A 16,144-nucleotide genomic window follows, 5' to 3' on the forward strand; every position below is an offset into this window, starting at 1 on the left:
GCCAGGGCTGCTTCTGAGCACTCAGGCCTCTGAGGAGCTTCAAAGAGTTGCTGTTTCCTTTTAGAAAATGACCTAGCAGAGTAGGAGCTTCACACAGAAATTTTGGTGCAGGCAGATTCAATCCTGCCTTGGAACAGGATGCATTATGAGAGCCAAGAATGGACACCATGTATTTTTATTTTCCACTAGTTCAACTTCTGATTTCTTAAAAAGGCAATGTTCAATGTCATGCATCAATTCCTAGTATTGCATCACTGCACACAAGAGCAAGGGATGATCTCTGTGCTGCTTTAAGTTATTCCTGTTATTTAAGGTGATGAAGTTAAGAAAGTCAAAGAGAATTCACAGAGCTTGTTCTCATTCTATAAAGCATAAGTAACGATTAATGGAGATGTAATATGCAAGTCAGAAATCTATCAGCCTTTTTCTCTCTGCCTCAGATTTCAGTCAGTATCTGTAAATTTGGAACAACTGTGTGTGTTTCTTTGTACCATAAATCTATCAGGTGCTCTATTTATAGTCTACAGGTGTTGATATTGGATAATTTGGGTGCTGCTAGTTGCTGTCTAGGAAGTGAACCAAAGTAATATAAGCTACCTAAAAGAAATTTAACCTGAAAGAAGAAAAAAATTCCTTGTAGATTAAAAAATTTTGTCTGCCATTTATGCAAGGGAGTAATGAGATTAACATTACACAAAATTGTTTCCATAGCAGTGGCTAATAAATCAAGTCACATCTACTAGATTAAATTATAGCACTTACACATTTTTTACTATGTGATGTAACTGGTCTTTTAGAGGGAAATGCTGAGTCTAATATAATTATTTCAAAGTAATTATTAAAACAGTTGGCAAGTAAATCTGCATTTTCAATATTTTGAGAAGTAGAGCTGTATATCTTTGCTCCAGATTCCTGCACATTTGTGTGCCCTCTGACTCCCCCCTGCACCAAGTTCTTGCAGTCTGAAAGCTGCATGGCACTCTGTAATCTTGGAGTGAGAAGTGTTGTGTGCTAGTAAATAGTTTTAATTACTTAATTGACTGACCTGCTGCTCTTCAAATATTTATATGCTGCATACTGGAACTTATTTTCCTGCATCAGGATAGGCTTAGGTATGGCTTTATATCCTACAGAGAGCTGCCTTTAATTCATTGTGCTTTCCTTTATGATTGTAATACAATGAGAATAAATATTATGTACTACCCTTGAATCAAAAACACCTTAGAGATGACTCTTTTATCGAATTTGGCAGATGATAGAATGCTTCTCTGGCATTCTTCAAATTATTGTTATACAAGTGTTTTATGATATTATCAACCTGCTATATTTGGAGTCTCTCATTTTTTTGTGCCACTGCATTTCTCCTTCGTTTTAATGCTGTTATCTTTAAACCCTCTGAAAAATCATAATGCTATTTATAAAAATGTGTATGCAAATAAATTCTATTTGAGGCTCCCCATTGAGGCTTGCCAGTATTCCCATAAAATATTGATAACTTGCTATTTTACATATAAAGAAAACTCAAGTGTTTAAGTCCATCCCTTTTCTGTGAAGATAGTTGATTTGAGTCAAATGAAGTTCTCAAATTCCTGTCAGCAAGTTTTTCAGGTGAAAACCTGTTTTTTCAGCTAAGGAAATGAGTGGTTAATTCTTTTTATGTAAGGACCAACATTCCTGTTTTGGAGTAGCTATAGTACTTTGTGCTTTGTCCTTTAAGCTGGGCATTGCCTTTCCTAATCCATGGATTCTTTGTGATTTTTGGGCAAGAGAAATGTGATTTTGAACATGAGTTTCAGTCACAGGTGCTTGCTGCCTTGCTACTCTGTGTTTCGCACAAGAGGCAAAGAATTTCCTTCTGCAGTTCAGTCCAGACATCTCCTTCTCTTGGATACCTCTGATAGCACGAGTGAGAGAGTATTGGGAAGTTATTGCTGTGAATGAAAATATCCCGTTTGCTGGTAGTACAAACCTCCCTTCTGTGATTGAGCAGGATGGAGAAAAACACAACTGAGAAGATTCTGTGAAGTTTCACTGCACTGGCAAAGCAGTTTGATACTTATTTTGTAAATGGTGCTTGAGTGTATCTTCTAGTGAAATAAAGTTTCTACTTTTGGAACATTTTAATGACTTACTTAATTGACTATTCCTGCAGTGAGTAGTTTTTTCATTATTTTTCTTACTGCTGGATCCATCACATAGTTATTTTATGAAAACTATGCTAGTAATCTAGATCCTATAAATCAGAAAAGATTTACTAGTCATACTTCTCTTAAAATGAGAAAAAGTTAAATGTATTTTTTTCTATCTTTCATTCTTTCATGGCAGTAAAAAAAAGTGCCGAGAGGTAATGACTGAAAGTCTTGGAATTGCATATTACTTAATGCTAACAACAGCAACAAAATTACAAGCAATCAACTAGAATACTTCCTGTAATCAAGATAAACAATTTAGGAAATTTCCCCCCTGTTTCTTACTTCTTTCTCATATTTGAGACTGTTTTCTCCCATTTCTGAAGCGCTTTGAGACTTTTAGATAAATCCTGAAAGCATTTTGTCATCTGTCACAGATATTTCTCACTCAGTAAGATAGGTAATTCAGTAGTTTTCATTTCATGGCAACGCATTTATCAATTTTATTTTCAATTGTATGCTTACTTTGATTTGCCTTCTATTAGGTGGGAGGAAACAAAACAGGAGGATAACAGAAAATGGATGCCCCTTTTTGTCCTCTATGCTTTTCTATTAAGGAATGCCTGTCTGTATTTTTAATAACTCAGTCCCATCTAAACTTGCTTCACATATTTTTGCAAGTTTAGTGTATATCCTATTTAAGGCTAATCTAATTAAAAGGACTCTTAAAAGCATATTTTGAAAGAATGATTTCAATATAAGGCTTGAACCACAGAAAATGCAGTTAAAGACTGATGCCTTACATAGTAGTTGTCTAATTTACTTAATGGACATATTTTTGTGGTGTGTAGGGACCAAAGAATAATGAAAAGTGTAATTTCATTTAAATTCAGTGCCCCCATCAATAAAGTGAAATGCTTGTTTGCCCTCTTGCCTGCTACTTGGTAATTGAAAGGGCCTTCAGAGACTATTTTAATGTGATAATAATTTGGTCTTAGTAGAGAAAATTAATAAGAAATGCTCTGTTAAGTATAAAAAAGGAAATGAAATGTTAAGGCTAGGTATTAATTTGACATTTTGTGAAAGATTTTCAGTGAGTAATTTTAACCTGTACATCACTGACTTGCCCTATTTTTTTGTTTACTTATGTATTGCAGGCAGTAAGTTCACTTGTTATGTAATCTTACGACAAGTTCAGAGGTTATTTATTTCTAACAATGTGGTCTGATACATGATCAGAAGCTACAAAAGCAAGCTTAATTATATTTTTATCAATAAATTTACATGAAATTTTTCGCCCAAACTTTTTAATTTATGGTGAAAGATTACATAACTATTGATATGAACTCCTGCTAAATTGAACCAATCATGTTTTTTGAAAAGCACTGTTTGTCTCTTTGAACAAAAAGTTGCAGTGACTGTCTTTCCTTTTTCATTTCCCTATTTCTGGAGTTCTTATAAAGTGTTACATTATAACATTTCCATTGATGTGTAGAAATTTTTAATCTTTGAAATGAATATTTTTGTACTTTCTTCAGATTTCAGATAATGTAGGTGTCTGCTGTTTCATATTCTTAAGTGAGAACCATACCCGGCAACCCTTCATTTGACAGACTGGAGAACTATTTGTGGAATCATGGGTGGAACGCTGTATTTTACTGGTCTAGTTTCTCTTGTCTCTCAGGTCAAGGTTTCAGAATTAAAGCCTCTACTGCAGCAATTTTTGTCAGTCAAAGCAATGATGTGAAAAGGGAATTCTATAAGAGTAACCTGTACCAGAAATATGAAGGTCACCGAACATGAAATCTGTGAGGGTTACTGAAGGTTTGCACAAATACAACAGTGCAGCTGGTCACTGCAAGAAGAGGAAAAAAGATTTTCTGGTGGTCAGCATAGAAAGTAAGGCTCTGGTTGTAAGGAAGGACTCACAAAATGCTTCTCAGAAATCCTTGGGAATGCAGAAAACAGAGTATACCATCTCAGTCTTAAACTAAGAAGAAAACCTTTGTATTCTATTTTTGACTTATTTTTCTTAATCTTCCAAATTTGCAGACAACAAATTTATATGGCTTGTGAATATTTTATGAGAGCAAAATGCTGGGTTATCTCATCAGCCATGTTTTCCACAGATCATTCTGGTTCTTTTATTCAGTGAAAGGAATCATGTTTGTCTGGGTATCAATAATTAATCCTTTGAAGCAAGTCGAACCATAGCTACAGTATGATAACTGACGTCAGTGTAACTTAATATGCAAAGAAATGCTGTGGATAGGCCAGTTTAGAAATGCCTCTTACCTCACATTTAGTTAGTTTAGCCTTTGCTTTCTCTTTTCTTACAAGTCTGACTTAAAAGAGGTTTGGAAGTCTACATAAAGCTGTTCATTTCTCATGTTGCCATTTGTTTTCTTTATTAATATTCCAGTGAAAACTTCTGTTTCCTAAACTGCACCAGAACAGGTGAAGAGCTCAGGGTGTTTTTTTTGTTTTGCTTGTTTTTAGCACTGGATGAACTGGTACTTAGTAACTGTTAAGATGGAGACAATGGATGGTAACTTTATCTGACAGAAGGCATCTGCCATGGCAACATACTCCGTAGGTACCTGAAGTCTTAACAATCACTGTACGTTGCCCAGCTTCAGAGAATGCAGAATAATATTATGGTTTTATATAAATTTAAGACCCCTATTTGGAGATGTGAAAGTGGTGAGTGAATGTACATGAAATGAAATGATTGATAGAAATCTAATGATTTTAAACACAGTGTTTTAGACATATGCCCAAGAGAAAGGAGAAATAGTCTCATATGCGAAATTTTTCCTTTTCACATAGCACCTCTTGGTGGCTTTGGGGAAACAGGTGAATGAAAAGGAAAGAAACGTAAATACAGATTGCTAATTTGTAAGAATGGCCATTATCATAGTGTTGTTGATGTGATATAAAACATTTCATAAAATGCCATGCTCTAGGAATGCAATGCTGTTAATTGAAGGGCAGTTAATAGAGATAAAATTGGTATTTGCTGGCATCATTATCTAAAGCAGATCTTTCCTAACTACTTAAAATGATATTTTCTTATTGTATCATTACTGCATACTTTAAACTAGGAGCAGCTGCCATTCTGACAGGCTCTTTCTCATCTCATGTTATCTAGGGTGGAAGTCAAAGGCCAATACTGTGTTTGCCTCATTGGTGTTAACTGTTTTTAAACATCTGCTTAGGCTGAGCATACTACTTTCTCTTGAGTGACGTGGCCATGACTCAATGCTCTGTATCTCATTACAGGTGATACTTAGTGATTTTTATGTGACATTCATCTAGTTACATGTTAGATAAATGAGATAACCGAATACCTTTTTTGTTTCATCACACTTCAACCGAGGTATTTTCCCTCACATTGACTCCCTGTTTCATATGTTTTTAAACACATTTTAACAAGATTGCAAGTTTTTTTTCAGTACTATACATCAGAGACTATTTTCCAGGTTGTGTTCATGTTGTCCTCTGTTTTTAGGGCTCTTACAAAGATTATTTTTAGATGATGTTTTAAGGTTTCATAATAATTTTCTGATTTTATTTTGTGTTGTCCTCAGTTGGATGAGGTGTCTGTGCAGGGGTTCTACATATATATAGGTATTTTAGAGGTGAAATGGAACAGGCAGGACTATGTTTCAAAACTGTTTATTATATTTGAGTGAGTTTTGCCTTTTTGAGTTGTTCTTCTTTAAGGTGACTGTCTTCAAGAATCCCAGAACTTATGTAATCTAAATCAATATTTATTTCTGAAAATAGAAGACAAACCATTGAAGTTTCTGGTCCAGGTCTGTGTCAAACTATTGGTAGAACACTGAGTACTGATTCATGTACACACCTTCTCATCATGTTATTTTCCATTTAGTCATTAAGTTCAGGAAATATATATTTCACAATATACTGCTTTTCACTTAATCTACCTGCATGTTCCAGCCACCAAGTAATTAAAATAATGAAAACCAGTAAGCAGAGTGGGTAAAGATCTGTCACTTGTAATACTCAACATGTAAATAATTAAGCAACTATTGTCACTGTCAGGTTACTGTTTTAAGCACCTTTTTCAGGTGTTGGTATTGATTACTCAGTGCTTTGGGATGAGGAAATAGCAATGAAACAAGACTATACACTTAATAACAGAACTGAATTCTTTGTTCAGTATAAAAAAACCCCAGCCTTTAAACCTCCTTTACTGATCACTGCACAATGGCATAATGACTTGGGGATAAACTTTTCCTAATACTCAACTGCCAATTAAGTAAGATAAAAAGCTAACCATGTAGATGAAAAATATAAAATATCCCAACTGAATACAAATATTACATAACAGCAACTAATCTGCATGTTAATTATAGCTACAATAATGGCAGGAGCTAGGCTGATCATGAGAGTCTGTTCCAAATCATACTTGGCAGGGGATGATTGTTTTACTTAAATTTTAATTAAGAAATAATATGGGTGGGAGATTTTAATAGAGGTGAAATAAGTAGTATAAATACAGAAATTTAGCCATTCAAATGCATTAAGAACTTTAATACCTTTAGAGAATCAAATACTGAATAGGTTTGTCATGTTTTACTGCTCTATTCTATTGGCAACCAGAAGTCGATACAGCAAAAGAACTGCAGGTTATGAAAGCCTTTTCAAAATATAAAAGCTACCTTTTTCCTTCAATTAAGTAAATTGCCTACTATTTCATTGAGTGCTAGGAAATTTCAAATTATTTTTTTATCTTATGAGCAATCACATCTATTGACAAAAAGATTGGGGGTAAGGAACATGTGCACAATAAAAGAATTTTCTACCCTTAATACTAGTTCAATAAAATAGAATTTTTTATTCAGCTTTTTGTTTAGTGATCTGTACTTCTGTGACTTTCTATAGCAAGGTCTGTAATTGTGAGTGTTTTTAGCAAGGTGTGCATCTGTGCACTTTTAAACAAGAGTTGCTGGGTGAAAAGATCAAAAAAGATGGTGGTTTTATTCTGACTGCCAGTGACTTCTCTAGTGACTGAGTTAGGCGCCTAATCACCACCTCAGTGTCTCATCTGAGAGGAAGGGATAATTATACCTCCTTTACTATGAAAACCACATGAATTCATTCAATATGAACTTGTACAGAGTACGAAAGCTCACTGTGCAATGCAGAGGAGGACCATGGAGCAAAATCTGATGTGAAGCTTACAGTTCTGAAAGACAAGCTCTAACAGTTATGAAAGACAGAGAAACTGGTGGGAAGAGGGAAAGAAAGGGCATGTGTAGTGTTTTAAGCAGTCTGTAGCTGTCAGGGCTGTGGGGCTCCTGTGGGCCAGGGGCCTGTCCAGCGCCCTGGCTGGGGGGGTGGGACAAGGCCCTGGCTTGGAGCCTTCTTGGGCCAGCCTGGGACACCAGCCTGTGGCTCGGAAGGGGGAACTGGCTGTGGCCTCACCAAGGCTGGAAAGGACAGGGCTGTGGGAGCTGGATGGGGCTGAAATGGTGTCCTGGGCCACGGAGGGTGTCCGAGTCAGGGGAGACCATGGGGACAGCAGCTAGGATGAGTGAGGCCTTGGAGATATGTCTAGGCTGCCTAGGCTTCAATATTGTTTGGAGTGTAGGGCCTAGTTTTCTCTTTCCTGGTTTATAATCGAAACCTTGATGGTGGTGAAGGCATTTCTTTGGGTCTGATCTCTATGGCTTTGGGTCACCAGTTGGTTCCGGGCAAGTGTTGCTCTGCTGGAGACGCCTCATTCCGTGTTGTACGTCGCTGTCCTCTGCAATGAGCTCATTCCTGTAGGTTGTGCTCCGTGCGTGTGCGGCACAGGATACATCTTTCAACGCCGAGTGCAGAACATCTGATTCACTGTGTCCAAATTTGTCAGTGAATGAGGTCCAGTTATGCAAATACAAAGTAATTTTAAACCTCTGTTGCGTTATTTGCTTGGGAAGCGTACTGAATTACTGTTGTAATTCTGAATAATTTGTTATTATCAATATAGTAACATCACACTTTGCTGTAATCACTAGTAAGAACATGGAGCCGGCTTTCTGGGAGGGAAATTAATAGAGAAAAAAGAATCTGATTAGCTAATTAAGTTGCAATGTTAAGCTTCACTGAAAACAATTGTTGGTCTCCATATTACATTTTTAGCATTGTTCTAGTGTTCTTTGCTGGCAGATTCAATGAAATTGCTTTATTAGTTCAGTGTTACTCTCAGGAAGTGCCTGTACCCTTGTGTCCAGCTGTGTCCTCAAGGCCATCTCACAGCTATGGGTTTTGACCTTCACAGGATATAGTTCTACTGTAGTAATTATCACATAACCACCATTAAGCATCTTTGCTTGTATAAAAGATATCCCAAAGGGGATTAATGGCAATTGATTTCCTGCTTAGTGGCCTCCAGACAAGTAATCTATAAACAAGATCTTTCAAGGTGTTGGTCTGTGCAGAGTGCTTGGAACACTAATGCAGATTTAGTGCTCAGGACTTGCTTCAGCACTGATTTTTGCTGCCTCTCCAGTTTTTGTTTAGCATAACTTGTCAAGTATTCAGGAAGTCATTAGTATTATGCTGTCACCAAAGGCATGCTCGTGGCACAGTGATGCTTTGCATGCAGTATGATTTAAACACTGTACAATCCACACTGGCTTTTTCTGTCATTTCCCTTGATGTTTGTGCAGCACCCATGACTGTAGCACATTGCAGGCAGTTACAGAGCACGACATCCTTGCTGCAGCATCCATGAGAGACTGATATGAATTCCAGTGAGTGTTACTCATCAGCGAGCTTGGTGCAGCTGAGGCTCCTCTGATTTCTAGCTCTTCTTTCTGTGAGAGCCACTTACTGACAGAATAATTCCTGTGATATATTAAACACTTTCATTGAAACACAGGTTCACTGATAGCGTGGCAGCTCCCTGCAGATCCTTTATGATGGATTTTGTTCCCCTCACACTTGATAATTGCTGTCTTGTTACATCATGCTTCTCAGTGAAGGTTTACTCAGATAATTAATTCTAGTGATGGGAAATTAAAATTGTACATAAATTATGTTCACACCTAGCATGCATTATTTTGAACTGATACATTGAAAGGTCTTTTGGTGTATGTCTGACAAATTCATTTGTATGTAACTCTGTAATTGCATACAGAATTGTTGTCAATAATGTTGCTTGTAATGAAGGAACATATCGTATGTTTGGTGCTAAGTATATGTTTTGGAGATGTAATGTCAAGGAGAGTATTATTATCTAGTTAGTCTGGTACCTTATAGAACATTTCTATTTCTCTTATTTCTAAAGATGTGGCCAAGTAGGTTCTTAGTTTCACCTAGCAGAAGACAGATTTTCAGGTTTTTATTACTGTTCTTGGCCCCATCTATATATTGACTTCCACTGCCAAATTGCTAAACATTATCTAACCCAAATACTTATTTTGCAGGAGGCCCAGAAGATTAATGGTGGTGGAGATACACAGGCAGATGGAGCCTGCAAACCAACAGATGAAAAAGAGGAGAATGTGGCAGCAGAAGTGGGATGGATGACGTCTGTGAAGGATTGGGCAGGAGTCATGATATCTGCCCAGACATTAACTGGCAGAGTACTTGTAAGTTTTCTATGACTTTCTATGTTTTTATTTTAAAGAATGTTTTTAAGAAGCACTGTGTCCCAGCATGAGTGGCAGATTTTTGATTGGTTTGTTGCATCAGCACTGAGTCAATCTCAATTTTCTCTGCAAAATAGCAGACTAATTCCCACTGCAAGAGAGAGGCAGAGACAGCAAGTAAGAAAAAATTACTGCTAGTCCACTCCCCAGCATATTTCACTCCTCTGGCCCATGATTTTGAACTACAAACAGTGAATTTATTAATTTCATATTAGGTGTTAAAATTGTAGACCTATTTTATCTGAAAGTAAAATTGTGCTTGGAAGAATGGAAGCTAACTTGGAAATTAAGTTTTACAAATGTAGAGAGTGGTCAGAACTGTAAAGAAAAACAAGATTGAATTAGCTATGCAAAGAGATCTGTGATATATTCAATAGACTAATAATAATTTTATACTCCCTTCATATTTTTATTTATTAGGGTAGAAATCCTTCAAACCTGTGAAAAGTTACTTAACAAATGGAGACGGAGGATGATACATGGTTTAAAGGGAAAAAAACTTTTTACTTTTTCACTTTATTTAAACATAATTGCTTTAGAGCATTGTTAAATATTAAACTGCAAAGGTTTTCTGTGGAGTTCACTGCAGTAAAAAGTGTGTCTTATCTAATTTGGATTATCTTTCATTTTAGAATGCACATACTTATAAACTAGAAACTAAAGTGATTTAAATCCCATTTAAAACTTCAGAGAATCCCAGTGAAACTTTGTAACTAGTTTGGGTTGAACTGAAAAAGGATTTTTGTCTTTGAGTGTTTTCATTGGTTAAGAGATATTTTATGGTGAATCAGTTTTGGGCTATAGAGTAATTATTTGGATGGAGGAGGAAATGGAGGAAAAGAGATTGCACTTCTTAATCAAGTCTTCTGCAGCAAAAAGTTGAGGTGACTTAATTGCCACTGTATTTTTTGGATCTGCAAGAAGAGTATTTTGATTGTTTTTCCTAAAAATACCATTCTTTACTTTTATTTGTTAGTTGGTGACTTCTATCAATAGCTGGAAAATATGTTCCCTTGCTGCTTTTAGCACTACATGTCTTCTATGTGCAGCTTCCACATTGACAGTCTTTTAGTGATTGTCTTCTAAGAAATGGCATTTTGCATGTTTCCTGACATCTTCAGCATTAAAAATGAAAAACATTAAAGTCATGCTTCTAGCTCCAATTTAAGTATCAAGGCTAGAAATCCCCCAAAGCCAAAGTCCTCTGCTCCCACCTCTGCAGTCAGAAATTGCCCTGTGTTGATTTTACTGGGCTGTATGTGAACACAGTTACAAACCAACAACTGGAACCAAAACCTAATGTACATAACATAAAATACATTTTACTTCAGTATAGTCGGAGAAATTACTCAACACTGTTTGACTTCATTTATTTCCCTGGGGTATTTTTTAGAGTTTTGTATTGCATTTTATAAGGGACCAGCTGGCCAATGTCATTGGGTTAGGTTATTTCTTAGTGTATATTTATGGTCTTGTCAATGTATAGCAGCACATTTTGTGCACATCTGGCTTTATCAATACACCTGACCTTCTGAGAAATAAGTAGCCATGCATGGAACCTCTTTGGTAATTTTAGTCAGTTTAGGAAACAAGGTGCATTTTTTTAAATTATAGCACTTATGAAATTCAGTATTTGAGTTGACAGGATATAATTTATGGAGGGTCCTTTCCAGAATGGACCATTTGGCTGTTAATTTAAATTTTACTTTCTGAGAATATTTGCTAAAGGTTAACTGCTTCAATGAAAATTTGTCCATAGGGTAATAATGTCATTATTTTTAGATATAGGATGCAGCAAAATCAAATCAATATTTATGCTGAAGTGTATTGTTTGAAGATATTAGGACTTAATCATGGATTACTACTGACTTAGTGCAGCCTATTCCTGACAGCTATTATATTTCTGAATTGAAATGCAGAATTTGTTTTTTCCTCTAAAGAAGAAAGAATTGGTGATTTTACAGTTCTCTGAAATCAAAATTGTAATAGATATCTGCAGTTAAAGAAATTATTGTACACTTTTACACTGTTGGATTTTCAATTAAATTTTATCTTATACATAAATTAAAATCAACCTTATACATCCAATGTTTACAAAAAAGTTTCAAAAGCTGTCCAATGAAGATGGACTTGGGAAAAGAGTTGTAATTGAACTTTAATTCAGCAGGGTCACCTGAAGGCTATTGTGAAACTGCTGCCTGGGTTTATTTGGGGAGTGAAGGAGACAAGTTAGCACAGTGTGGAACACACATCAGTGTAAAGTAGAAGCTTATTTGTGTTTTCTGCTCGTGGGAAAAGCTCCCATCATTATTATCCCAGGACAGGCTTTTTTTTCACAATGCATCTTAGTGGAATGTCAAGTGCTGTTTGTGGAATCTAAAAGGGCTACTTTTTGCAACTCTCATTTCTGGGTTCTGTCACCATATCTTTGGCATGTCTGATCTAGCCTTTATTTCTTCCCTAGTAACCTTACAAAACAGCTTTCTAATTTATCGTATTAGTTTGTCCAGGTGCTTTGTGACTATTGAAACAAATATTTAAATAGTGGGTGCTCCCATAATTACCCCTTTAATTTTTAACCTTTATGGCTATCCACAGGTGAAGAAAATAAAGGCCAGCAGTATGGAAAATACAAGACAACATACATGTTTAAAGGTTATAGCTTTGTCGTGTAGTATACACTTCGACGTTTAGATTGGCATTGGGCCATTTGTACAGTTCTCTAGTGAAATAAAATATTTCTATTTATACAACAGATGCAGACTTGAAGGCCTTAGGCAACATTGTAGCCATAGAATGACTTGAAAACTTTAAAGTCAGAAAATACTTTTTTTCCAACATAATTTACAAAATCATGTGTTTCAGTGCACCTGCTGGAAAGTAAGGGATGTAACTTGTTATTCGTGGACTGGGTCATTGGAGACAATTAATAAAATTATTTAGTCCAATCAGAGACAAACACTGAAGTCATTGAAAGAGATGACTCTCCTTGACACTAGTTTTCTTAAAAATGTTTAATTCATTGGTGGTTGTGAGGGAAGGAAGGGTTCTGTACCTGAAATGAATGTTGAAAAAACCCACCCATGTCCTTGACACTAGTTTTCTTAAAAATGTTTAATTCATTGGTGGTTGTGAGGGAAGGAAGGGTTCTGTACCTGAAATGAATGTTGAAAAAACCCACCCATGTTTGTCATCTCGTGTCCTCTCATTTCATTCATTAGATGGAAAATTACATTTAAAGAATAAACAAAGAGGAGAAATTTGAACCTTGTTGTTGTTGGGAGCATCATGAGAAACAAGAATGGGAGATTTTAAATAGTTAAACTATTGAATTGTCAAAGCATGTCACTGTCACTTGCTTATCAATATGTCAAGTGAATGTTTCCTAGCCTGTAATTCATGTCTGTAAGAGATGCAAAAGTGGCATGTGCATGGAGTTGTACTAATATTGAATTGTTTCAGTAGTTTATGTGAATATAGTGAAGTACTGAAATAGAAATAGACATTCTTACCACTTTAGTAGCTAAATCCTGTTCCTGACATTTCATAAGTGGTTTAGGCACAAAGAAATATTCACACTACCCAGTTTCATCTGAAGGGCAGGCTTTGGAGGAAGAGATTTGTATATAAGGAGATGCAGACTGTCCTTCAGTTAAAAACTGTTTTTGTTTTTTCAAGTAGTGCAGCTGGTTAAGCAGGGTGCATACAGTTGTGTGGCCAGAATATCCTTTTTTCTTCATACTTTACTTTTGAGAAGCACGACTTAAATATAATGTTCTTGGTGCCACAACCTTTGAAAATGTGACTTTTGCTCTTAAACAGTGTAGATGGGAATTTGACGTATGATTTAAAATTGTGTCCACGTTCAATTGCATAAGCACATGATTTAAGAACACGCTAATTGAACCCGTGCACTTCTGTCTGCATTTGATGTTGAGTGGCATAAATATAAATAACAATAAAAGGTAAAAGTTTGCATAAAATTTGTTCAGGGAAATACTGATTTACTTTGAAGTGCTGTAAAATGCTGTAGATGATGGAAGTATCAGATTTATGAGGTAAGTTTCTCAAAGAAGAATCAGACACATTCATAATTAATCTCAAGATACAGGAAATTAAACATGTTTATGAACTGATTTTGCTTCCTGAAATTATATCATTTGAGTAAGAAGAAAAAGATTTTCTTAATTAGATGGAGTGTTTGATATACAGAATGAAGTCATGTGTATATTGTTGAATTTGACACAGTTCAATCTATGGAAATCTGTAGCCCCTTGACTGTACTTCTGAGGAATTATTAAAAAATGGTACAGGGCCTCACTACTCATTTGGGGAAAACTGGTGGATCTTTAATTATGTAAGTATTTATAGTAAATTTTCCTGGGAAATATATGTAGGTATTTTATATGCTTTTTGGTTTTGTTTCCTTTTGTTTTGGATTTTTTTCCAGTATTTTTCAGAACTAGATTTGTTCTAGCTGCTTTTTGTTTACTTTTAATTTTTTTTTTCTCAATGAGAGGACTCAATTTTTTTTAGTGTTGAGGGGGAAAAAATCCCTACAACCTTTTGTGATATGTAATAGTTTTCTAGCCAATGTGAAATTTAACAGTACAGAAATTGTAGGGTTTCTCCTTGTTTCCAAAGACAGTGGCTGTTGTCTCATTGCTTTAATGAGAATAGGAGCCCAAAGGATAATTTGCTATTTGACAGATAAGAAATGGGAGAAGCAGGTGTTGTTGGTATGCGTATACATTTTTTGACAGTGTTCTTGACAGTATCAGCTATTTCACTAGATTTTCAAAGCAGGAAGAGAAACCTTCAGCAAACACGAGTTGGCAACATCTCAGAATTCAAATATAAAGTTTAATACATTTTCTCAAGGATAAGCAAAGCTCTCATAAATTTCTTTCTTTCTTTTTCTTTCGATTTAGACCCCTCTCATCCTGGAAATGTCCTGTAACCAATCCTGTGAAATTAACATATATATATTTTTTTTTTTCTGAGCATGTGTGATGTTCTTAGGATGCAGTTAATCTGAATAGGACTTAATTTAAAATAAAGTATATTAATTGGCTAGAGAATAGGAATTGAATGCATGCTTCAGTGATTTAGTCTTTCATACTCATAATATTCCAAGCCTTTTACAAGTCCAAAAATGGCATTAGTTTTGCAGCAGTGAAGCGCGTGCATTCTTTGATAAAATAATTTGTTTTGCTCTGACATTACAGGTTTTCTTAGATAGTTATGCAAGGTTTGGTGGGACTTACAGAATACCCTAGTCAGGCAAAAATAAATAGTGCCATATCTTCCCTTTAGCTGTGGTCTAGGTTTCTGAACTTTGAGGAGGAAAGGGGAAGTCTTTCTCAGCTTCTAGATCTGACTGTCCACAGGCAGGAATCACAAGATGTTCCATGCCCTGAGTGGTATGGGCTGGGGCATTTGTAAAAAGACAGTGCCCAAACTGCTGAGAATGTACCTTGCAGTGTGTCAGTGTAACTGCACAGATCTGATCGTTGCAGATGTTCAGAGATTATAAACTGCTTGTCAGTGTTTGGTACTCACCTGCCAGCTGTATATGGGGAATGGTTTAGATTCTGCTCATCTCTATTGAGAAATGAACTTTGTCTGTTTAGTTATTTTTAATCTTTCATAGGCCTTGGTGGCACATAAATGAATCCAGGAGATGAGTTCTAGATTGCCTTAATCTGTGACAATGATGGGGGCTCTTTCCAGCGTTTCCATAGGAATAGGAACAATGTAAGTTCATGAGATAATGATAATGGAATAGAGTAGGAAGTGTTGAGTAAGTCTTGTTTGTTTCTATGGTAACTGCAGCTAGTTTAAGTTCCAGTTATGCATTTTCTGAATATTTATTTATTATTGACAGTAGCAAGGGTTTTTTTTGCAGGTTTTTTGTTCTGGATTGAAGGGTGGGCTTCTGCCCAGAGTCTTGTGAGAAAGTTCTTCTATTGCATATATGTCTTTAAAACTGCATTATTAAATGGTGCAGGTAGGTTCTACGTGTAGATGTAGCAGTTCTGATTGTCGCTGTACTTTGTATTTTTGGGAAACTGCTGCCATTTCAGTGGATCTTGAACTTAAAGGAATAATGCATACTGCATGGTGATTCTTGGGGTATGCTGTGCAGGACCATGAGTTGGCTAATGCATCCCTTCAATTCAGCATATTCTATGATTAACAAATGCTAGTCTTAAATTTTCTTTTTTATGAGGTTTTTCATGAGTTATATGGCTAATCAAACATAAACTGTATTTTTTCTACTCAATTTTACCAGTTTTAAGTATTGCTGTGTGAAGAATGGATAAGGTTAGCATAAGGTGCATGAAC

The 16,144-nt window shown here is 35.8% G+C and overlaps 1 protein-coding gene across 50 annotated transcripts in view; it reads left to right on the plus strand.

Annotated features, from left to right (window-relative positions):
- KCNMA1 (potassium calcium-activated channel subfamily M alpha 1) overlaps positions 1 to 16,144 on the plus strand; it is a 424,339-nt gene that overhangs the window by 107,395 nt on the left and 300,800 nt on the right. For all 50 annotated transcript variants that reach the window (XM_038141591.1, XM_038141590.1, XM_038141595.1 and 47 more), the window contains one exon: positions 9,572 to 9,736. In XM_038141591.1, the coding sequence (XP_037997519.1) occupies positions 9,572 to 9,736 (165 nt within the window). The remainder of the gene's footprint in view (positions 1 to 9,571; positions 9,737 to 16,144) is intronic.

The sequence above is a fragment of the Motacilla alba genome, chromosome 6 (genome assembly GCF_015832195.1).
Source record: "Motacilla alba alba isolate MOTALB_02 chromosome 6, Motacilla_alba_V1.0_pri, whole genome shotgun sequence".
Lineage (NCBI taxonomy): Eukaryota > Metazoa > Chordata > Aves > Passeriformes > Motacillidae > Motacilla > Motacilla alba.